At 34.9% G+C, this 24,111-nt stretch overlaps 4 protein-coding genes across 4 annotated transcripts; all 4 read left to right on the top strand.

Annotated features, from left to right (window-relative positions):
- Nucleotides 1-2,540: 2,540 nt before the first annotated feature.
- On the top strand, nt 2,541-3,729 carry Tsp_07505 (hypothetical protein). Its single transcript, XM_003381773.1, has 4 exons — nt 2,541-2,600; nt 2,716-2,910; nt 3,318-3,448; nt 3,513-3,729. The coding sequence occupies exons 1-4, from the start codon at nt 2,541-2,543 to the stop codon at nt 3,727-3,729; spliced, it is 603 nt and encodes a 200-aa protein (XP_003381821.1).
- Nucleotides 3,730-6,140: 2,411 nt separating this feature from the next.
- Tsp_07506 (phospholipid-translocating P-type ATPase, flippase) lies at nt 6,141-12,113 on the top strand. Its single transcript, XM_003381772.1, has 18 exons — nt 6,141-6,202; nt 6,957-7,133; nt 7,201-7,399; nt 7,453-7,595; nt 7,700-7,910; nt 7,964-8,049; nt 8,117-8,223; nt 8,299-8,430; nt 8,498-8,595; nt 8,642-8,659; nt 8,688-10,349; nt 10,438-10,635; nt 10,673-10,921; nt 11,052-11,238; nt 11,414-11,430; nt 11,481-11,585; nt 11,739-11,926; nt 11,999-12,113. The coding sequence occupies exons 1-18, from the start codon at nt 6,141-6,143 to the stop codon at nt 12,111-12,113; spliced, it is 3,954 nt and encodes a 1,317-aa protein (XP_003381820.1).
- A 2,037-nt stretch (nt 12,114-14,150) lies between these two features.
- On the top strand, nt 14,151-18,381 carry Tsp_07507 (receptor expression-enhancing protein 4). Its single transcript, XM_003381771.1, has 11 exons — nt 14,151-14,355; nt 14,946-15,020; nt 15,318-15,419; nt 15,479-15,688; nt 15,756-15,833; nt 15,878-15,943; nt 16,007-16,212; nt 16,263-16,624; nt 17,260-17,287; nt 17,563-18,001; nt 18,062-18,381. Exons 1-11 carry the CDS (start codon nt 14,151-14,153, stop codon nt 18,379-18,381), a joined length of 2,091 nt encoding a protein of 696 aa, XP_003381819.1.
- Nucleotides 18,382-18,942: 561 nt separating this feature from the next.
- Tsp_07508 (conserved hypothetical protein) lies at nt 18,943-23,958 on the top strand. Its single transcript, XM_003381770.1, has 5 exons — nt 18,943-19,247; nt 19,465-22,302; nt 22,369-22,597; nt 22,673-22,866; nt 23,046-23,958. Exons 1-5 carry the CDS (start codon nt 18,943-18,945, stop codon nt 23,956-23,958), a joined length of 4,479 nt encoding a protein of 1,492 aa, XP_003381818.1.
- Nucleotides 23,959-24,111: the final 153 nt, after the last annotated feature.

Raw genomic sequence — 24,111 nt, 5'->3', positions numbered from 1 at the left:
ATACAATGAAAGTATATTAAAAAATAAAAAACAAGTCATCACAAAAAGTGATTTCAGTCCATTGAATAAAATTATGGTTATTGATCATATAACATCACATTTGTAAATTATTTTGAATTCAAACAATAAAGCTTAAAATTTACATCATAACTGATTTTCAGGTAAAATTTTTAATTTAAATACTAACACTATATTCTACAGCTCAACACATAAATTTGTTAAATACATAAGTAGTTAAAGTGAAATTAACAACTAATAATATTTTCATTCGAAGTAAAAACAGTGCACAAGTAATGAAAAGTGGCGAGATAACTGCTCACCAAATGCACTATATGAATATACGTATTAATATATCCATTTGCAATAAAAAATTTGTTTAATGAAGTTATACGATAAAAAAATTTATTTAATATTAATTTAGAATGATTTACTTTAAGCTGTAAACTACTGCATTGCATAATTACTGCAATAAATAAATTGTTTTTTTTTAACTTTCAGCTTTAAAAATTTAATTGCAACATCCTGATGTAAAAACCTTTTTATAAAATTTATGATACAGTCGAGCAAATAAAATTTTCCTTGCTTGACTGAATAATGTAAATTACACGAGCATATTTTAACATATGCTTGACAACTGATAAGCAAAAATTGCACATCTAAGGAATATTGTCAAAAATTGCCTTTCTACACTCACTTTTCCACAGCAATTTTTTGTGATTTCACGCAGTAAATTAAATAAATTACGCATGAATTTTAAATAGTGAACTGACTCTAGAAAGCTATTTTTAAGAAACATGAAAATATTAAAAATTTAAAAACAAAATTATACTTTTTCCTGATTAAATAAAAAATAATTTATGAGGGTGAATTGTTTTTTCTTTTTTTTAATATTTTAAATTGTGAATTATTGCATTTTGAATCATTATTGAATATATTGCAAAGTAAAATTGTGATTTTCAATTTATTACTACGTGTATTCTCATTAAAGTGATATCTGATCGATTATAAGATTAAACACTTGCAAATAGATTTTCTTTATTATCATATTTCATATTTACTTTTATATAATTTCACAAAACCGAACTAAGCTTAATTAACTGATTAACAAGCCCAATTGGGTGAGTTTTATACTGGTTTGAACGTAACATTATAGAAATTTTCAAAGTACGTTCTTCATTCTAATTGCCTTACAATAATGTATCTATGTTTCTTTGGAATTATGCATTTTCTGTCAAATTACTTGCTTTGAAATGCTTGAACGTTTGATAATTGATCAATAAAGAATATATTGCAAATAATAAGTAATGAAAAATGAGTTTAATCAGTAATTACTTTTAATTGCAAGCATTAATCTGAATACATAAATATGCTATGTTTTTCCAACAAAAAATTTAAAGAAATGCACATCCATTCCATATTCATGGGATATCATCATTTCCAATGCGACGACAAATCAAATTCAAGTTACAATACTAATTTATTATAACATTAATTTAATTTTTAGAAATTTTGCGTCTGTATTGAATTCAAAATTTCATATTTTTATATCAACGTAATTAATCAGATTGTTCCGTATATTATTATTATTCGCAAATAATATAAGAAAATTTTGTAATTATAAATAAAGTTGTTCTGATATATCTGACACCTATATTTTACAATATTTGAAAATTAATTGCTTGAACATCAACTTATTTCTTCGTTGTCACACTTTTTGTTACTTTTATTTACACTAAATCATTGAAAAATTTAAATTTCAGGTTCAGTTATGAATGACAAAATTGATCAGATGATATGAGATATTTTTCTTGTTTCTGTTTTATGCATTTCGTGCAACTTTCATTTTAACATTGTTAGCTATCGCAGCCATTATTTGGACAAATATGTAAATAAACCAACAAATGTAAATGTTACATATTTTCAATTTAATTTTAATTTGCCTTCAGTAAATTCGTTAATTTTCAATTTTCCAATGCAGAAACGTGAAGAATTCATTGATAACAGAGGTGATCGTTCAAATTAAGTAATAAGAAACCAATGTTCATTGGCAATGGATATTTCATCATTTCTCCCGGGAAACCAGTGCCAATCCGCCTGTTGCATTTGATAGCAATAGCAATGGGAAAGATGTTTTAATCAATTGACTGATCACAGTTCATTTCAATTCATTCATTTACTGTATTTGAAAACCTTATTTCAAAATGTAAACAGATTAATAATTTGATTGACGCTTTAAAATTCATTATAAACGGCAACATTGTAGCTGCAAACCTAATTACGGGATTCAATTCCTTTTTTTGTAATATAATCCAGGCTAATACCATTGCTATTCTTAGTAGCTCTACTCTTACTGGTGCTGCTATTATTAATGATGTGATTGGCTGATAGTTGTTGAAAACAGCTTCTCCGTGTTTAAATCATATCTTGCTTGCAAGTTGCTTTATGCGCATCTACTGGCGATCAAACTTCCACTACTACTGCACTTGCAGTTGTGTTGTTACATATTGTCTATGAAAATTCTCCATCAAAATTCTGTCGAAATGTTCAAAAAATTCAATACTGAAAAGTCTTCATTAACTAAAGATGATGAATTAATAAAAGTAAAAAGATTTTACACATTTAATGTAAAAAATAATTCTTATTATACGTGTAAAATTTAAAAAATAAACTTTTAAATAAAATTTATTGGTAAATTTATTTGTTTTTTTTTCTTAGAATTCTACAAGCATTGCAGAATCAGAAAAAGCAAATGAGCAAGATGCTTGGTTGCAAAATTTGCGAATATTGAAAAGCAGTTTGTTCAATCAAACATGCCAAGTGAAATTTGAATCTTGGAAAGACAAGGTGTTGCTGTTGTACTTCACCGCCTCTTGGTGTGAAGCTTGCAAAGCGTTCAACGAACGATTGAAGGTTCCATTTGAATATGTTTTATTTTACAAATTTCACTTTCCCAAGAATAATGAATAAGCATAATTTTTAAAAAATTTTGTGTGTTTGCTTTTAATATTTTATATATTTAAGCCACTTTTTTAATATCCTCTTCAAAATGTTCTTCCTTGCTTTTCACATCAAAAATCAACGGATATTTGTTAAAATATCATTTTTATAATCACTATTCAACGCCAGTTGATTAAGTCTTTCTTTTAATTATTAATGGGAAAAATCAACTGAGCAACGATACTTGTGGGTAGGTTTCTTCTTTCTGTCTATTTATTACGCATATTTGAATGTAAATATTTTTCTTATTTGATCTGCATAATTTTTTCTTTCATTTGAATAAGTATATCAATTATTTAGTTAATTTGGCTTGATTGCAGGTATTTTATGATGAAGCAAAACCAAATACATTGGAAATTATTGTTGTCCCTATTGATTGCAAAGGAAAGTTCAAAATGGAACAGAAACATAAAAAATGGGCATGGATTGAAGCAGAACCAGAAATTTTAAAGTAAAAAACTGAAATTTTGAAGAAATTCACTCAACAGATAAAAAGTAAAATAAATTGCTTGTAGAAAAATTCTCGCAATACACAAAATTTCGTTTGTACCTGCATTGTTGTTGGTCCGTAAGTTTGACGACAAATACGGACGTAATGTTCGTGTTGATGTACAAAATGCGCAGCCTGGAAATGCCCAACATGTTGTAAACCAATGGCAAATGCAATTGTCCACGCTTGCGAAAAAGGAAATATCCAGTGGTTATGGCGACGCTGATTTTCCATTTTTTTGAAATGCTACCAAAATTGTACACTGCTGTTGTTCTATTCTGAAATTAGCCATAATATAATGTAGGGATTATTTAAATGTAAATATTAATTGAATAATTCACAAAAAACTTTCGTGATCTAAAATATTCCAGCATTTTACAATAGTTTATGATGTCAAAACATTTTCCATGTAGTTCTCAGCTTCTTATACGAAATAAATGTTTCGATAAAGGTTCAGACTGCTTTCTTTTTCTCGATCTAATTGTCAAAATGTGCTAAACTATTGCATATTTCAATTTGCATATGTTATTACATTACCATTGCAAAATATGCATTTTTTAAATAAATAAATCCCATTACCATTCTTAGCATGATAAATATTGCACTTTAATAATTTTATTTGCAATTTTTGAGATAATTTAATATTTTCATTAAAATATCTCAAAAGTCAAAGCAGATAAAACAAATTTGATTAGTAGCTTCACAAATGAATTGTTCAATGATATACGCAACTGACAATTAATTCTCAGTGCAGCATAAATTATTTGATTAACTTTCTCATTACTCATGATAACTCATTAATTAATTTTACAATCCTGCGAATTCACTTTGCACTTTGTTAATAATTTCTAAAGTGTTTAGTAATCGTTTTGAAAATAATATAAGCTAAAATAATTATTGTCTGCAAAAGTTAAACTTGGTAATTTTAGTTTGAAAATTTTAATTCAAGAATGTTCGAATAGAATTTTTTTGAAAAAAAAACAGCCTATCAAGTAAACATTGTATGAGTTGACAATGGATGTGAATAAATAAATAAATGCTTTTAAAATTTAAATAATTTTGAACTTAATTTATAATTTCTCGTATATATTTATACTAAAAGTTACTGTAGAAATATTTTTATTAAAATAAAAAAACTGCTGAAAAAACGCAATACGTTCTGCTGATTTAAATTTCATATTAACATAAAAATTATCATAGATGCGTTTTTTTATTTACAAAGAGCAATAAATTCAATTATGAATATAAAACATGAAATCAGTGAATTATGAAAATTGCACCTGCATACGGACTTTCATATTAATTTAAAATCCGTTAAAACAAAATTTAAATGTTATTTTTTTATTTCAATGATAACTTTCAAAAAAGATATTCAAAGCATTTTCATTCATAAAATGATTTCATCAAATCACTTTAAGAGACATCAAATAAATAATTTGTACACTTTTTGAAACCGCCTTTTTATTATTATCAAAATTTCAAAAATTTGCTAAAATTATTTTCAAAAGTTTCATATTTACTTACAACTGATTTCATCTAAAATTGCTATTTTATATAAATTTTGCAGACTTAATTCATAGATAGCAGTTGATTATCCAATTAAACAACTTTTCAAATTTAGTTAAAGCTATGATAAATTTGTAAAATTTAACACCCTTGCAAAACGTTGATTTTTTTTCCAAATTCAGTAATCGCATCATTTATTTGCGTTCTCCATGTTAGTTTTTTTATTCGTTTTTTGTATTTCGTGTTGTATCTTTTTATAATGATTAAAACCAACAAAATTTAGATAATCTGCTGAAAAAGCAGTGTCATAAATGATTTTGTTGATGGTGGGCGTGCTTACTTTTATAAGTTGATTTTGTTTTTCTCATACTGCTTGAACAGCTTTATAAGCAACTTTTATGATAAAAAAGATTGTTGGCAAATAAAAAGCAGTTGAAACTAGTGAGAAATATTATTCATTATTATTAATGCAAACCCTATTCCAACTTGTTTAATAATAGAAAAAATGATTCTTCTTTCATTGCATCACATGCGCATGTATAGTTATGCTTTATTTACTTGGTGATTCAATAATTTTTGCATGATTTGGCTTGTTGTTGATCAGTCTGACAAACGTATAATTTTAAAGTACAAGATGGAGTAAAATTATTAATTATATAAAGGTGTATTTGATCGGTTTCAGCGGCAAAAAGTATAAATTTTGTAAAAAAATTTGTTGTCAAGTATAAATTTTTCTAAATTGATCATTTTTGAATATAAAATTTTTAATAAATAATACGGTCTTTTCAATAATTTAGTTTTTCGAGAAAAAGCTAAAAGAATTGTGTTAAAAATTGATCTTATCTGTCTTTTGATCGGATACAATTGATTGTCTTGGTTCTTGGTTTTGTTTTCACCATGAACAAAAGTTAAATGTTGAATATTTCAACAAGAAATTTTACCATTCGAAATAGAAAGCTTGTATTAATTTTCAGCTTCTTCGATATAGATTAATCTTGATCTATGAAAAGTTTTATTGAATATGTACAATATGCATAAGAGTGAAAAACAAAACAACAAAACAATAAATTGACCAGCTTTTAGCATAAAAGCAGCAGAATAGGATGCTTTTGCTTTTCTTCTTCCAAGCAAATTTTATGACAGACAAATGACAATAGCAGCAGCAGCAACGACAACAACAACAACAGCATGCTATCAAAAACAGATTATGTAAGCGTCATCTGTGACAACTGTCAATAAAGAAGTGCAAATCAAATAAAAATTTTGACCCTGTACGAAAAGTTGCACCAATTTGTGCGACACTGAAGGCTGGCTAGATGTGATTCTGATTTTTCTATTCATTCTTTCCTACTTCTATTCTTTTCACTTCCACGCTCTCTCTTTCTTCGTTATCATTTTCCCTTTCTTCTCTAATCTAATCATGAAATGGTAATTTTCATTGATTTGATCATCAAATATTGCTATCAATAATAATTGTATATGATGAAATTAAATTTAATTAAAATATTTGTTCAGTTTTCGAAAAATAATACTCTTCTTAATTATTAATTGCTGATAGTTGATTTCATTTTAAAATATTTAGCATATGCTCAAAATTGAAATATTCCAAATTTCAATTGCGTTATACTTTTTATTTTAATCAGTATTCAAGTCGCATGTTTACTTTAATTCTAGTTCGTCTTTTATTTGCCTCTACTTGTAAATCACCTTTTACATCACTTGTTCATTTATTTCATTTTATGTCTTTTCACATAAGAAAATATATTATTTCAAGATATATTTAAATTTCTTCTTTAACCTATTTCAAAAATCAAGTATTGCATATGCAAAAAGGGTATCTCATTTAAAAATGAAATTTATTTCATAAAATACACCCCGTTGCACTTAAATTGCAAGTTTACAAGCGTATGATTTGAAAAATTATTCAACTTTTCAACCGCGAAATGACAGAAAATTTTTACAGTGGCATGTTCAACTGGAACTTTCCTGCGTTGTCTTTTGTGAAAACTGAAAATGATAATTACAACAAAGAAGAATATGATTCTTCTTCAATTGAACACTGTTGCTGGTTGCCGGCTTGTTTGAAACATCTACTCAAACGCTCGCTTGCATGCATACGGAGTAAAAAAACCTACCCAGAGTATTTTTCACTTTTTTTCAAAAAAATTTTAAAATCTATTGGAATAAAGTATGGATATTGTTTGTAGATACAGGACGGTGATTCCCAATCACATTTACATAAAAGAAGAAGCTAAACAAATTCCGAATCGACATTACGCCAACAATAAAGTGAAAACGACAAAATACACGTTGATCACATTTTTGCCGAAAAATTTGTTCGAACAATTTCACAGATTGGCAAATTTGTATTTTTTGTTCATTGCATTGCTCAACTGGGTACCTCAGGTAACGCAACTATCGAATAGGCAAACAAACAAACAAACAAAAACTTTTTTCAGGTAGAAGCTTATGGTAAATTTATCGGTTTAACACCAATACTGTTCGTTTTGTCTATCACAGCTATGAAAGATTTGTATGAAGATCGTCGTCGTTTCAAATTAGACAAACAGATTAATCACAGAACGTGCAAGATTTTTGATGGGTAAGCTGCTTTGATATAACAACATTTACAGCGACAACAACGACAAACAGCAAAAATTATTGCTATTATTATAATTTACTTTCATATTATTAATAAATTTTAAGAATTACAAAACAATACAAATCTTCCGTTTGGGAAAGTGTAACTGTTGGAGATATAATTTTTTTGTCATGCAATGAAGTTGTCCCTGCAGATATTTTATTGTTAAATAGTGCAGATTCAGCCGGTGTTTGTTACATTGAAACGGCTAACATCGATGGTGAGAACAGCTTGAAACAGCGTGTTGTCGTCGTCCCTACTAATACAAATGGCCAAGTAGACAAATTTGCAGTCAAATTTTTATCATCTTTTCATGTTAATTTTTTTAGAAAAATAAATTTTCACCCAACTCGTTTTGCAATTCAATCCACTGTGAACATCCCAATAGTCAGCTTTACAAATTTCACGGATTTTTGTAAATTTACTTTTAAATGAACAAAATTTTCAACTTTTTTCGAATGATTTTTCTTTTATATTTGCAGATTTAATACGGATGGTACCAAACAGCCTCTAAGTTCTCGCAATTTACTTCTTCGTGGCACAGAGTTGCGCAATACTGACTTTGTAGAAGGCATTGTTGTTTATGCAGGTGCTTTTTTTTCAATGATAATATTCCAATATTAATATAATAATATTCTTTTTATTTTAAAACACATACTGTAAGGACGGGAAACGAAAGTAATGCTCAACAATTCCAATACTCGGTATAAGCAAAGTAAATTGGAAAGAATGATGAACTCTGATATTGCGGCTTGTGTATTACTGCTGTTAATTATTTGCTTCTTTTGTGCTCTCGGTAAATATATTTGCACTGCATTTATTAATATTTTTATTATATTAAATACTTTTCACCAATTATTTAGGTTGTTATCTGTGGTTGTCATCATTTCACGATTTTTCACAAATTCCCTTTCTGAACGAGTTTTACGTCAGCCCTTCCACTGCTGTAGCAGATTCATTCGTAATATTTTGGACATTTATTATAATTTTGCAGGTATTATTTGTAGATCAAAGAAGATGGTAAAGTTAATATTTTTATTTTTATTTTCATAGGCAATGATTCCAATCTCATTGTACGTCAGTTTGGAATTTATTAAACTTGGTCAAATTTATGCAATTGGTCAAGATAGACAATTGCACGATTCCGCTTCCAATCAATCGGTGCAGTGTCGAGCGTTGAACATTCCTGAAGATCTTGGTCAAATTGAATACGTACTGTCAGATAAGACTGGAACGTTGACTGAAAATTTGATGGTATTCAAGCGTTGCACGATTGGTGGTACAGATTACGCTGTCGGAGAAAAGCATTCGAACGTGGACAACCGCCAGGCGAGATCTGGTCGAACGTTGGCCAAAAACATCGAACCGAATGTAGAACTTCTGACCACGCTGCATTCGCTGTTTCAGAAGCCAATCGATCAGAACAATCTCGATTTGCGCAATTCTGAATACGAAACAATTTATCATTTCTTCGTCAACATGGCCATCTGTAATACGGTAGTTGTGAACGCGCAAAGCAACTACAACACTGCGACGGGCCGAGAAATTGTTATACGTGATCAGAATTTGGTTGACCGATGGGCGATCGAACAGTTGCCGCTGTCCACCGAGCCGACATGGCCGGCAAAAATCACCAACAGTGCAAAAAATGAATCATCACCAAAGAAGAAGCCAAAGTCAATCAATTCCACGACATTCCTGCGAAGTCCAATCAGCACGCCGTTGTTCTCTCTCAGCGATCTGATTGCAGCGAAAAATGTGAACATTTTCAAAAAGAAAGCCAGACAACAAGCGAACGATACTGATGGTAAAGATGAAAAATCCACCAGCAACAAGAAGCTTTCACCCGACAGTGCTGAGGAGGAAAGTTTCACCGGAAGTGAGGTGACTTTGAGCTGTTTAAACAAAGAGCCGCCGAAATGCCATTCGTATCAAACTTTGAAAAAGCTGCTCGATTTGCCAGTTTTTCGTCTACCTCCGCTGTTGAAGCCCAAGCCGAGATCGACCGTCTCGTGTTACCGTAATCCAATTTATGAATCTGAAAGTCCAGACGAGTTGGCATTGGTGCACGCTGCCGCAGCGTACGGTATGCGACTCGCGAGGCGTCAAGGCACTCGTACCTGCGTGCAGTTGCCAAATAAGCAAGTGGATGTTTATGAAATTTTACAAGTGCTGGCATTTACCGCAAAACGATCGCGAATGTCGATTATTGCCAGAAAAATGACCACACCCGATCAGCTTGTACTGTACACTAAAGGCGCCGATTCTACAGTGATGAATCTGTTGTCCGAAGATTACAGAAACAGTGAAATTGGCCAGTTCAATATTGCTGAATGTGAACGACATTTGGAAATGTACAGCAAAGAGGGATTGCGCACCTTGTGCTTTGCAATGCGTCGTCTGAGCAACGAAGAATACAATCAATGGCTGGAAGGATACAGTAAAGCTGAAACAGTACAATCAGATATTGATCGAAACGAGCAGATCGATTTTTGGTGCGAGCAGATTGAACAAAATTTACAACTGTTGGGCGTTACGGCAATAGAAGATCGTTTGCAAAACGACGTTCCCGAATGCATACAAGCATTAAGAGAAGCTGGTATAAAAGTTTGGGTGTTGACTGGAGATAAAATGGAAACGGCAGTCAATATTGCATATGCATCGAAACTGTTCACTTCAGAAACTGAATTGATCACTCTTACAGCCAAAACTGAAGTAACTAATTTGTAATAATAATAATAATAACAATAATAGAAGAAATTAACATTAATTGTACTTGTCTTTTATTCGACTTATTTATCAGAATGAAGCTGAAAAATCACTTCAGGCAGCTTTGAATCGTGCCAGAGATGCTAAAAATTCAACTAAGCAAGCGATTGGTCTTGTAATAGACGGTCGTACGATGAATTTTTTTTTAAAAAAAGAAACACAAAAGTGTTTTATAACATTAGCATCACAGTGCACATCGATGATTTGTTGTCGAACATCACCGAATCAAAAAGTAAGCCATTGACACTGGCACAAATAAATTTTTGCAGCTTGCATTTTTCATCCAGGGTGCTATTGCGAAACTTTTAAAGTCTGTAATGCGTTGTCAAACATTGGCAGTTGGAGATGGTGCCAATGATGTGCCGATGCTGAAGTGCGCTGACATCGGTGTGGGCATATCTGGTCAAGAAGGTATGCAAGCAGTGATGGCCAGCGATTTTGCCATACCCAAGTTTGCCATGTTGCAAAGACTGCTACTAGTGCACGGTCACTGGTGTTACGATCGGCTTTCTAGAATTGTTCTTTATTTCTTTTACAAAAATGCCGTAAGCATTACATTGTTCTTTCTTTGATAATTAAATTTGAAAAGTGGATTCGTTTTCAAATCAGCAATTATGATAGTTGATTTAAATTTAAATTTAAATTTAGATATTAGTTTTCCTCTTACTGTGGTACCAGTTCGTTTGCGGATTCAGTGCACAGTCGTTGGTCGATCCAGTATATCTTCAATTATACAATGTTTTATTCACCGCAGTACCACCGTTGTTCTTCGGCATTATTGAACGCGACGTCGATGCAGAAACGTTGATCAAATATCCGCAACTGTATCGTTTGGGTAGAAAAAATGAAGTAGAAATTATATTTGAATAAACAAAGCAAAATACTATTTACAGAAGAATGTTTTTCAGGTTTACAAAAAGAAAAACTTTTGGATCAACATGATCGATGCAGCTTGGCAAAGTTTTGCCATTTTTATAATTATTTTTTTGGTAAATTATTTCTTCTTTTAGTTCACAGTTTGGAATACGTTTTTACAGTATGAAATTAGTCTTTCTGTTTCTAATTCAATTATTTCAGACTGCCGATCAAACTGACGCAAACATGTGCGTGATTGGATTTGTGAGTTTCTCTTCGTTGCTAGTTTGCAGTCAAATTCATCTCCTTTCAGAAGTTCAACATCTTGTAAGTAATTTCATGCTTTTACATTTAATTAAAGCTTCTTATTTGAAATTCACTCCGAATATAATGCAATCAAACTGATTAAAATAATCCACCATTGAAAGAACATGCAGTCGAGCAAATCTAACCTGTCAATAAATATGTTAATTTTTTTAGACTTTTTGGATGATCTTTGTTATCTTCGGCTCTATAGTTGTTTTTTACGGTTTCGCATTATTGTACAACTTCCTATCGGTGAAATGCTGCAATCCTGATCCACCATATTTCGTCGCTGAAATAATTACTCAAAAATGCTATTACTGGGAAACGGTTGCTCTAATAATCGTATCTGCTCTATTACCAAGGTAAGTTGCTTTTTTGGTCCCACGCGAGAAATTTAAATTACTTTAACAAACAATGCAAATCTACTTGTACAGATTGCTTTATCGTCTGTACTGTAACGCATACTTTTCAACCAAAGCTAGAGTCAGGCAATTTCGAGTAGGTGAAGAAAAAGACAGCGACAATGAAAAATCAACTTCAATTATGTGATAATAATTGATTTATAACGCTTTACTTGTTTTGACATATTGAAATGAAAAATATACCACAATTTTGAAAGCTGATGATGATGATGATCAGGATAATGAGAATGTTCAAACAACACAAGAAAATAACAAAATTCGCCTTCAATTACAATATCTTTATTTTTGATTGTTACTTGAAAATTAAATATTTTTTTGCTTTTTTTGTTTGTTCTGGAAACAAAAAAATCTTAGACAAAACTTTACAAATTTATTTTACTAACTGGCGCCACGCTCACCAAATCTGTGATATCACCTTTCCATGCAAATTGCAAGTCAGAAAATATACATTAAAAACATATACACACAAAGTAAACCATTTCCCAGACTGTGCAAACCCACTGACACAACAGTAAGCAGTAAAAAAAAGTTGCAAAAAAGCTCATGTTATATGCACAACTTTTACCAAAGAATGTTCCGTCTCTCTTGATCAGGAACATTCGTAAAGAAAAAGTAGACAGTTGTGAAAAATGTACAAAAACAGAGTTGCAGCATTCATTACTCACTATAAGTAATAAAAATTAAGAAAAAACAAAACTATATAAAAAAATCATTAAAAAAATACTGCTTAATGAAGTTACAAAACACGGATGGTGGAAAACATTTTCTTTGGAATCAAATCCTGACGACTCCAGCACTTCAGCACGGAACGGATCAAACATCCGTAAACGCTTTCATCACTGTAAGCAATGTACAGAAACAAGTCCTCTTCATGATGATCCTAAACAAAAAATATCGTATAAATATACAAAGCAGAAGCTGATTTAAGTTTTCATCAAAAAATCATATACTTGATACAATTGACCCATGGTAGTAGCGGTCGGCGGAATCATGTTGTTTACAAAGAAAAACAAACCCTCTTCTGGTCGCAGAAGAATGCGCTTCCGAATCAGAAAATAAAACTGCCCAACTGTCAAATCCGATGGAACCAAATATTTCTTCTTGTCGAGATCTTTCAGTCCACACTTTGGAGCTCTTTCCACAATTACCTATTTCATTGAATATAAATCAGTTCAAACTATACTCACAACGGGTGATCAAAAAGAAGAAACTTTCCATCACAGCTGTAAATTAATGGAAAATATATTTTTTTAATAACAACTATTTGAAAAACAAGTTACACAATAAAAACAATATCAGCATAATAATTAACAAATTTTTTTTATAACAAATTTCAATTCTTTTCTTTAGCACTTTCACTTTTTTAATGAATCTGCATATCAAATGGAACAATATCAATGTCTCCAATTAAAAAAAACTTACTATCAAATGTCAAAAGTCAAAAGAATTAAAAGAATAAAAATTATAATAAAAAAAACTGGTTATTGGAAGCAGAAAACAACTAACTTAACACTACAAACAACTTGCAAAATATTAACGAAATGCTAAATTATTTAGACAATACTAGTTTAATAACCCAATTTAATTCATTATTACATTCAAATTATAACAAAAATATAAAAATGCACTTCAATAAGTTATTTCAGATTACTGTTTTACATTTTATTGAAACATTTATATTTTATTTTCACTTTTAATTGCATTAATTAAAAAATTTTTTAAATCTATATGAAAAATCACACTTCGGTCAGTTGCAATCAAAAACCAAACTAAAAAATATAAGATTCTCATCATCATAAAAGAAAAATATAATAAGCTATTAATTTAAGAACTTTACCAAATATAATCAATTGCAAAATGAGAACTTGCAACGCAGTTATGACATAATGAGTAAGAATTAACAATATCATAAAGCAAACATGAATTTGGGTTAATGCAAACATTTCACTGCGCTTAAAATTGAAAACATCAAACCTGCCACAAACACAAACTGCCATTTTACTGGTGAAAGTGAAATTTTGTTTTGCAAAAAGAAAAATTAAGCAAACTTTTCATTAAGTAGAAATTTTCATATAAATTTACATAAAACATAAACAAAATAACAGTGCTGCCTGGCAGCATAACTAGAATTAGTATTTTAAGCAGTTTCTACATGTGTGACTAAATGGATAAAAAAACTACTATAGACAATGCCATACCGGAATACGATCTGGATATTTCTTTCGAATTTTTTCGCCTTCAGCATGACGCTTGTCAAAAGCATTCTCAGTTTTATATTGCCACTTCATTTTCACACTCCTCAAATATGTTAAAAGCTATTTCTAGGCAGGTCACAAGACTGTGTGCAACCAGCTGGAGAAAACAATACAGTATGAATAATATCGTCAAGTTTAATTTTTACTGTGCAAATAAACATTTATAATTTCTATATTTATACATTTATATTTATGGATGAAACATATTGATTGCTTTATCCTTACATTTAATAATGTATAAAATATATTTGTTATTTTTTAAAATACATTTTAAATAAACATTCATGTAATTCTTCTGTTTCAAGTAAAATGATTTATGTAATAAAATAATGCTGCTGATGTTTAAATGATAAATATTAATTATTAAATAAAGTAATTTTTCAAATAAATGCAAAACATAAAACTGCAATGTAGACTCAAACATACATTTGCAACTGCGATCGTACAGATGCGTATTAAATTTTTCTCATTTTTCTTAACATACATATAAGCAAACGAATTTTAGCAATTAATCTCGTAGAATAATTTTTTTAAGCAAATTTAGAATAATTTTCTTATTTTTAAATAAAATATCATGCAAATATTTGTCATTTTTATAAAGGTTTCAAAAATTAGCAACCAGTAAAACATTAGCTTTAAAAATCACATTTTAAATAATTATGTAGATATTTTCTAGATTTAGTTCAAATTTAATTTAATTTCAGCCTCTATAAATACTGTTCAACCTGACCTAATTTATATATATACAGTATGTCACTTGTATATCTTCGATGGTACGGGTTTTCGTGAACATGGAAAATCTCAGTTGTGAAATGGAAAATAACAGTGAAATTTGTAAGAAAATTTATGTACATGATTATAAGCAAAATTATTTTATCCATATCAAAATTCTTATTATAGCAAAATGTATAATTGATGTTTTCGAATGTTTAATTGAATTATATGTAAGCAACGGCAGTTTTTTTAAGTTAATAATATTGAGTTTAGATTGAATTTTCTTATTTTACTTTTGCACATTTCAAATATAAGCATATTTTTAACTGAAAATGTTTGAACTGAAATGATACTTATTTTAGCTTGTGAAAGTAGCAATATTTTGGAATCAGCTGAACGTAGTACATTGCTCTCTCCACCTTTGGATAAGTGTTTTTTAGATAGCACTGAATTATGCTCAGCGGGTTTGTTTAGTGAAATAATTTCTGTCTATTTTCACTTTTGCATATTTGTTGATTTCTAGGATCATCACATAGCAATTTATACTTAAGCTTCTTCGACAAATCCAACGATGAATGCATGCCAGTGAGTTGGTTTCGAATGTTCCTCGCTGAACATGATAAGCTTTGGAATAGGAAAATTGCGGACCAGATGCGAAACCTGGTAAATGACAGAAAATATACTCTGAAACATCTTTATTTGAAAATAGAGCAGCTTCAAAGCAGTCATCGTGGTAGGTGGTTCTCTTATTGGAAACAGTCGAGCTTTTGTTTCTTTTAGTTATGTTGTGTTCATTGTAGAACTCGAAATACAGATGGCACGTATGGCAGACGACAAACGCAACGAAGTTACCCTTTCTGAACTTGAAAATTGTAAAAGTGTAAATTTTTTTCTTTTTAATTTCTCATCTTCATGTATTTAGCAGCTGGGCTGGATACTAAGTCCAGGAGTGATGAAGCAGTTATGACTTTTGTACAACATAAAGATGGTGAGCTAGTTTATGTTAAAGAGGAATTTTTTAACTTGAAATATTTTACAACATTTTATATAGCTTGTGTATGGACAAATGAAGAAGAATTGAAATGTTGTTCGAGAGAAACAGAGAAAACGAAAGTTGAGCCAAAGCTATCTTCCTCAGATGTTGTATCGAGAAAATCAGAAAAATATGAAAAAATTGTACATTTGAATAAACAAGTTTGTGAATTAAATTTAAAACTGAAAAGCAAAGATTTTGAAATAAAAGGACTACAAAACGAGGTATTAATTTTTTCATATAAAGGAAATTTTTACTGATTTTATTTATGCAGGTGGAAAAACTGAAATTGAAATTAAATGCAAAAAATCGTACTGAACCAAAGAAAGTTGAAAGAGTAGCTGTTTTGAAAAAAGAATTCAAAGAAGTTGGCAATGTGAGGACGAATGCAAAAGTGGAAAGCAAAATTTTGAACAAACCTTCACATGGGATGAAAAGTTGCTCCACAGAAATTAACGATAAGACAAATTTAACAGTTGACAATTCGGAAAAAAGTAAAAGATACGTTCGACGATCAGCTGCAAGTATTACCAATGGAAAAAGTTCGACCGCTGCCAAGGAGAATAAAATTTCCAGAGAAGAGAAATTTTCAATGAAACTTAGCCATTTAGGAAATGCAAAAAAGAAAGAAAGCAGGTTGTGATGTTTTTGGCATCATTGTATCGCAATGTTCATTGTTGCTACTACTTATTTTTGTTATTTTACTGTAATTTTCCCTGCTTTAGTTTAGTTTAGTTTAGTTTAGTTACAGTTTATTGAATTAAAATACGTTTAATTCGACAATGCTAGAAATAATAAACGTGGTTTTCTGATATTGTTATTTGTTGAAAGTAAAAATATATTGCGACATTTGATATGAAATTTAGTGTCAACTTTCAGAAGAATTTCTGGATGTGAAAAATTTTCAATTCTGCAATGATATTCATTTTCTAATATCAATGTTGATTTCATTTCGAGTATTTGTAAATTTTCAGTTTTCAAATTAGCCACATTTTACTTGTAAATAATATGAAATTAAGAAATGTGTGGCTATTTATATTTTTAAAATTGCACTGCAATAATATTTATAAATTATATATGTGAATGAGTAAAATAAAGGTTGAAAATATTTTTTTTAATATTATTTTGAACGATTGCATTTATTGGTTGTTTTATTGATCTTGCTTATAGGTTTCATTTCTTACTGTATGCTGTTTACGGTGAACATTACTGAATGAAAGGAACTGGCTTTTGTCGTTAAATTTGAATTGAAATACTTTTTATGTAACCAGACCGTTTCACCTGATAAGTCAAAGTCTGGTAAAGATGTTATCACTGTTGTGTAGATTTGGAATTTGAATAATTTGTGCAGATTGTTTTGTTTTTGCTTTGATTTTAAAATGTTGTTGAAATGTTTTTTTCCATTGTTATTAGGGCATATTATTTGTTGAAAAGCGTCATTTGTTGAAAGTTAATTTTTACTTTTTATTCAATTCATTTCAAGATTTAGGTGAAGATTAGAATGTGTGCTAATTGACTGTCGCATTTGACATTGTTGTCTTATTTGGAAAGTTATCGAAAGTTGTTTGTTTCAGGTGCTGCTGTTGAATTACATGCTTTCAGTTCTACTTTGTCGGGTATTGACTTTGCTTTGCGGCGGTTTGTACCCTGCCTATCGGTCGTTTAAAGCGTTGAAATCGAAAAACGGCCGCGAACATGTGAAATGGATGATGTATTGGATTGTTTTTGCTGTTTTTTTGAACTTGGAAACGTTGGCAGATATTTTTCTCGGCATATGGTTGCCGTTTTATTATGAAATGAAAATGTGGTTTATTTTGTGGCTTATGTTGCCGTATACCCGTGGTTCGACCGTTCTTTATAGAAAGTTTATACATCCTATTTTGGAAAGACATGAAAAGGACATTGAAGAATATTTAAGTCAAGCGAAACATCAAGGCTATACAACGCTGGTGAAACTGGGCACGCGTGGAATGCTCTACGCTCGTGAAGTGGTTGCCAGTGTTGCTTTGAAAGGTGATTTTTTGAAATGTGAAATTGTTGTGCTCGTTTTCCAATAGGAAAATTTCTCTTCAGGACAAGAGCATCTTGTAAATCAACTGCGCAAGAGTTACAGCGTGGGCGATTTGACCAGTGCTAGAGATTTCAATCAGACGGACAGTGACAGTGTAAAAGAGCGCGTATGGACTGGCTATTACGACGACGGTAATCAGCTTGTCGAAGAGGAATTTGATTATTTGTACGAAGGCAGTGGAAAAGATACTATTGGAGAAGATTCTTCTTCTCTTGAGCGAACACGGACAATGACGACAAGACGAAGAGCCCAAGCAACCGGAGTTCAGCCTCCCGCTTATTCTACTTTACCAAGACGACGACGTCGAGATGGAACTTTATAAAACGGGTTTCTTTTTTGTTTTACAATTGCTGCGCCTGTTATTAGCTGCATTTAGCCTATCATTACATTTATATAATTCATCTTCGAAGCTATTGATGGATAATGATTATTCAGTTCAGTTTTTTCTTTCATTTTGCTTTTTAAAACCAGTATTCTGTGCGTTGACACGCAAAGCTTTGCATGAGTAGCCGAAGATGAAATATTTATTGGAATGCGATTTTTTTCTTTCAGAAGACGGGCTTATGAAATGTAAAAAAATACTGTTGGTTGTAAAACAATTATCATTATTTTTTCATGACTTTTTATTTGTACGAAGAAGAGGAAATTTGTACGTATACAAATGCAAATTCGGTGCCTTTTTACAAAGGTAACGTTTTTGTTTTTTCTTCTTTTTATCATTCATCATTTGAGAATAAATTTATTCGTGTGGTTTATTCCGTTTGATTTCGTTTTCAATTGAACACAGACATTTTGGATGAAATAATCCAGATCACGAATGTACTTTTGAACAATTCTTCTTTTTCTTCTTTTTTTTGTTTGAAGCGTCATTTTTAGAGTAGCAATGGAAGATGAAGACAGTAAGGCGGTAATTGGGGACGATGATCGTTCGTTGCATCGTCTCGAAGGGAGCAAGCAGACTGGCGGTGGTTTGGTGATCAAAAAGAGGAAAGAGGACAACAAATCGTTGGATCCGAAAGTGTCGCTGTTGGGTTTGGATAAATTGGCAGAAGCGAAAAGAGCCGAAAGGAGGAAAGAAGTCGAGGAACGTGAAAAGGTGAGACGAATTATGGACAAACGTCATTATCGATCAACAGATGAAGATCTTGGAAGCGGCGTGACCGACAGTGTTCGTGGTCGTATTTCAAAGTGAGTTTTTGTTTGTTTGTTTATTTGAAATTTAAATCCAAAGTAAAACGATGTTATTGTTGCATGTGTCATAGTTGATTTGTGAAAGTGAAAATAAATTTGTAGGAAGTAGAAAAGAGGAAGTTGTTGAATTATGAAATTTGATTTATTCATTTCCTATGACGTCACATATTGTCTATATTATTTATTGACTGCTCTAATATAAATGTTTGTTCAGTTGGGTAGAGAAACGAAATCACGATGAAGGGCGTGGTTTGGCGGCATCGTCGAAGAAGGCGACAAAACGTGGTCATCGTAGAGATGTGAAAAGGGAACAAGACGTTGACGACGACGACGACAATTGTGGTTGGTCTTCGAAACGGAAAAGCAGACCACAGCAGCCGGCAACGCCACTTTTCAAGGTTCCATTCACGCCATCTCGATGTCGTTGGGACGACGAAGAGGTGTACAGAGCGCAGAGCGGTGGACGATTCCGAAGTCGAGATTTGCCATGGAACAGTCCGGCGCCAGGCCTGGTCAGACCGACCAGTTCGTCGGAGATGAGCCAGACCGAACGTTGGCGTCGACAACATCCGGGCAGTTGCTCGTATCGTGACGACCGAGAAGATGAGGAAGAGGGGCGGATAATTTTCAGCAGTGCACAGGAACGTGAAGAGTGGGAAGACGAACAGCGTCGTCTGGATCGCGACTGGTATGCGATGGAAGAGGCGCAAGAGTGTTTGGACGAAGAGCACAATCCGTTCTACTGGGTGTCGGATGAGTACAGGAAAAGAAGAGAGGAACATTTCGAAGAGCAGCAGCAGAACAAAATGAAGAAGAACAAAAAGCCGTTGACGGCTAGGCAGTTGCAAATTAAAAAAGACAACGAAAAGTGGGAAAACAACCGCCTGTTTCGCAGCGGTATCATCGACAAGTTGGAATTGGAAGAAGATGAACTTTTGTTGGAAGAGGATGCCGAAAGTCGGGTGAATTTGTTGGTGCAAAATTTGGTGCCGCCCTTTTTGGACGGTCGAATCGTCTTCACCAAACAACCCGAGCCGGTTGTGCCGGTCCGTGATCCGACGTCCGACATGGCGATCATAGCGCGCAAAGGTAGCGCTGCGATCAGGGCGTGGCGCGAAAAAGAGGAACGACGCCGTGACCAGGAGAAACACTGGCAACTGGGCGGTACCCAGTTGGGCAATTTGTTGGGCATTACCAAGCAGCAGTCGGATTCAAATTCACAGCAAGTTGGTGGTGGAACAGAGGCGGATTTTGCCGACGATTACAAGGCGAGAAATCGATTCGCCGAGCACATGGATAACGACGGTGCCGGGTCGGCCGGCGATGGGACCGCGGGCGGTGGCGCGTCGGAATTTACGCAGAAAAAAAGCCTGAAAGAGCAGAGGGAATTTTTGCCGGTGTTCGCGGTCCGACAGCGGCTGTTGAACGTCATCCGCGAAAACAGCGTTGTGGTGGTGGTCGGCGAGACCGGCAGCGGCAAGACCACCCAACTCAGCCAATATTTGTTCGAAGACGGCTACGCGGACCGGGGCTTGATGATCGGCTGCACGCAGCCGAGGCGCGTGGCGGCCATGTCGGTCGCCAGACGGGTTGCCGACGAGATGGGCGTGGCGTTGGGCGAGCAGGTCGGCTACGCTATACGTTTCGAAGATGCCACGTCGCCGGCGACGGTGCTCAAATACATGACAGACGGGATATTGTTGCGCGAATGTTTGCGCGAGCCGGATCTCGACCACTACAGCGTCGTGATCATGGACGAAGCCCACGAGCGATCGTTGAACACCGACGTGCTGTTTGGCTTGTTGAAAGAGGTGCTGGCCAGGCGTCGGGATTTGAAATTGATCGTCACGTCGGCGACCATGGATGCGGCCAAGTTCGCCGACTTTTTCGGCAACGTACCCGTCTTCAACATACCCGGCCGCACGTTCCCGGTCCAAGTGTCCCACAGCAAGCTGGTGGTCGACGACCACGTCCAAGCGGCCGTCAAGCAGGCGGTCAGCGTCCACTTGGGTGCCCCGTTGCCGGGCGACATTCTCATCTTCATGCCCGGCCAGGAGGAGGTCGAGGCGACTTGCGCCTTGATTGCCCAACGTTTGGACCAGTTGGACGACGCGCCCCCGTTGTCCGTTTTGCCAATCTATTCCCAATTGCCGGCCGACCTGCAGGCGAGGATATTCCACCGCGCCGTTGACAACAGTCGCAAGTGCGTCGTGGCGACCAACATCGCCGAAACGTCGCTCACGTTGGACGGTATACTGTTCGTCATCGACCCCGGCTATTGCAAGTTGAAGGTGTTCAACCCGCGCATCGGCATGGACGCTTTGCAAGTGTTCCCGATCAGCCAGGCGAGCGCGAACCAGCGTTCGGGTCGAGCCGGCCGCACCGGACCCGGCCAATGTTACCGCCTCTACACGGAACGCCAGTACGAAGAGGAACTGCTGCCCAATACCGTACCCGAGATTCAGCGGACCAACCTGTCGAACGTGGTGTTGTTGTTGAAATCGCTCGGCGTGGACGATCTGTTGAAATTCCACTTCATGGACGCACCGCCCCAAGACAACCTACTCAACTCGATGTACCAGTTGTGGACGTTGGGCGCGCTGGACAACACCGGCCAGTTGACCAAACTCGGACGCCGGATGATCGAACTGCCGCTCGACCCGACCCTGTCCAAAATGCTCATCGTCGCCTGCGAAATGGGCTGCAGCGAAGAAGTGCTGACCGTTGTGAGCATGCTGTCGGTGCCGTCGGTATTCTACCGACCCAAGGGTCGAGAAGAGGACGGCGATGCGAAGCGGGAAAAATTCCAAGTTCCCGAAAGTGACCACTTGACTCTGCTCAACGTGTACCAGCAGTGGCGGGTGCACAGGTACAGTGCCAGCTGGTGCGCCGACCACTTTGTCCACGTGAAAGCGATGCGCAAAGTGCGCGAAATACGGGCCCAATTGAAGGACATCATGGACCAGCAGAAAATGCCTATCCAATCCTGCGGTACCGACTGGGATATTGTTCGCAAGTGTATCTGTTCGGCGTATTTTCACAACGCGGCCAGGTTGGTGCAAACTTGCTTGTTTTCTGCTGATTATTGGTTGATTGATTGATTGACTATGCATTTCAGATTGAAAGGCATTGGAGAATATGTCAATTTACGTACTGGAATACCTTGTTTCTTGCATCCGACCAGTGCACTGTTCGGCATGGGCTACACGCCGGATTATGTCGTCTACCACGAGCTGGTAATGACCGCCAAAGAGTACATGCAGTGCGTGACCGCGGTCGACGGCTACTGGTTGGCCGAACTGGGTCCCATGTTTTACACAGTTAAAGAATCTGGTTCGAGTCGAAAAGTAAGTAGTATAATTAATTAATTACTTCTATTTTCTCTCTTTCACACATACGCACACACACTTTCATTATTTAAGGAAAATCGTATTCGGGCACTGAAAGATATGGAAACTATGGAACGTGAAATGCGCGATGCACAGCAACAAATCGACGAGCAAAAAGCCAAACAAGAAGCTGCCCTTCGTGCGCAATGGAAAACCCCCAAAATTGCCACGCCTGGTCGTGTCGATCCCACCAAAAGTACTCCACATCGTACTGGCCGTTTTGGCTTGTAAAGCAAAACAAACGATACATATGTTTTATTTCACTGACAATGTATAATACACATGTAGGTGTAATATGTATATCTGTATACATGTGCTTTTGTATATATATATATATATATATAATACATGTTAAAATAAATAAATAAGATTTAAAAAAAGTTTTTCATCGTATAACAAACAACAGACAAACTGCAATTTGGTTAATTCGTGTAAAGAAGCAACGTTTTCTTGGGAGAAGTGCATCTGCGCATGTAACAAGCCGAATGACCAGTGCCCATTCGTGTTTCGGATATTGCGAGGAGGTGTTCGCGCACGTCCGACTCTTCCGAGTGGGCAGCGTCGTCATTGTCCTGCGTCGAGCGACACATCCAATATCTCAACGAATGGCCGTCCAAACCCACGCCGGTGACGTTGACGTAGACTATATCGTGCTGCTTGGTGACCAGTCTCCTGAACAGTTGGACAAATCCGGCGGCAGTGAGGCTCGAACAGCCGGTGACGTCGAGCCTGCGCAACAGGGGACAATAATTGCCCAAAGCAACCAGGGTCGAATCGCTAATAAAGCTCGTACCGCTGACGGTCAATTCGCGCAAAGTGTTGTTCTTGATCACGGAAAACAGAAGTCGATCGTTGAACACATGCATGGGATGACAGTCGACCAGGCGCAAAATCTGGAGCCGTTTCAATTCACCAATGCGGAACAGAGTCAATTGGCAGTTGACGGGCACGGTCAAATTGTCCATGTGCAACGTATCCAAATGGGGGCAAGTGTCGAAGAGCATACGAAAAATCACCGGATCCAGAGCGTATTCGGTTTTCGAGAGGATGTGGTCGTCGATGAAGATCGACCGCAGATACTGACCCGAAATTCCGAGCACCATGTCCAACAACTGCCGGCGTCTGAGACGGTGCGACTGGCAGGCGCACAAGCTCATCGACAAGCACACCGCACCGAAGTGCATGGACGGGCCGAAGTAGAGCTCTGCGTCGCATTTGTCGCCCACGAACACCAATTCCAGGCTGGTCAACGAACGCAACTCCCCACCCAACAGATTGAACCAACGACGACAGACCAAACTGCACGAGAGTCGGTCTAAAACTTCCAACTTGTTGAAAATATACAACAAAACTTCACTCGGCAGTGTCTCCATGAGAACTTGAAAAAAATTTCAACCATTCAGACTCGAAACGGTGCCACCAGCGGAATCACCGAACACTATTATTACCATCACCAGAAAACAAATCACCCG

This window comes from Trichinella spiralis (assembly GCF_000181795.1).
Source record: "Trichinella spiralis strain ISS 195 chromosome Unknown Scfld1, whole genome shotgun sequence".
NCBI classification, from domain to species: Eukaryota; Metazoa; Nematoda; class Enoplea; order Trichinellida; family Trichinellidae; genus Trichinella; species Trichinella spiralis.
Note: the sequence above shows the minus strand (reverse complement) of the source record. Positions and strands in the feature narration are given on the sequence as shown.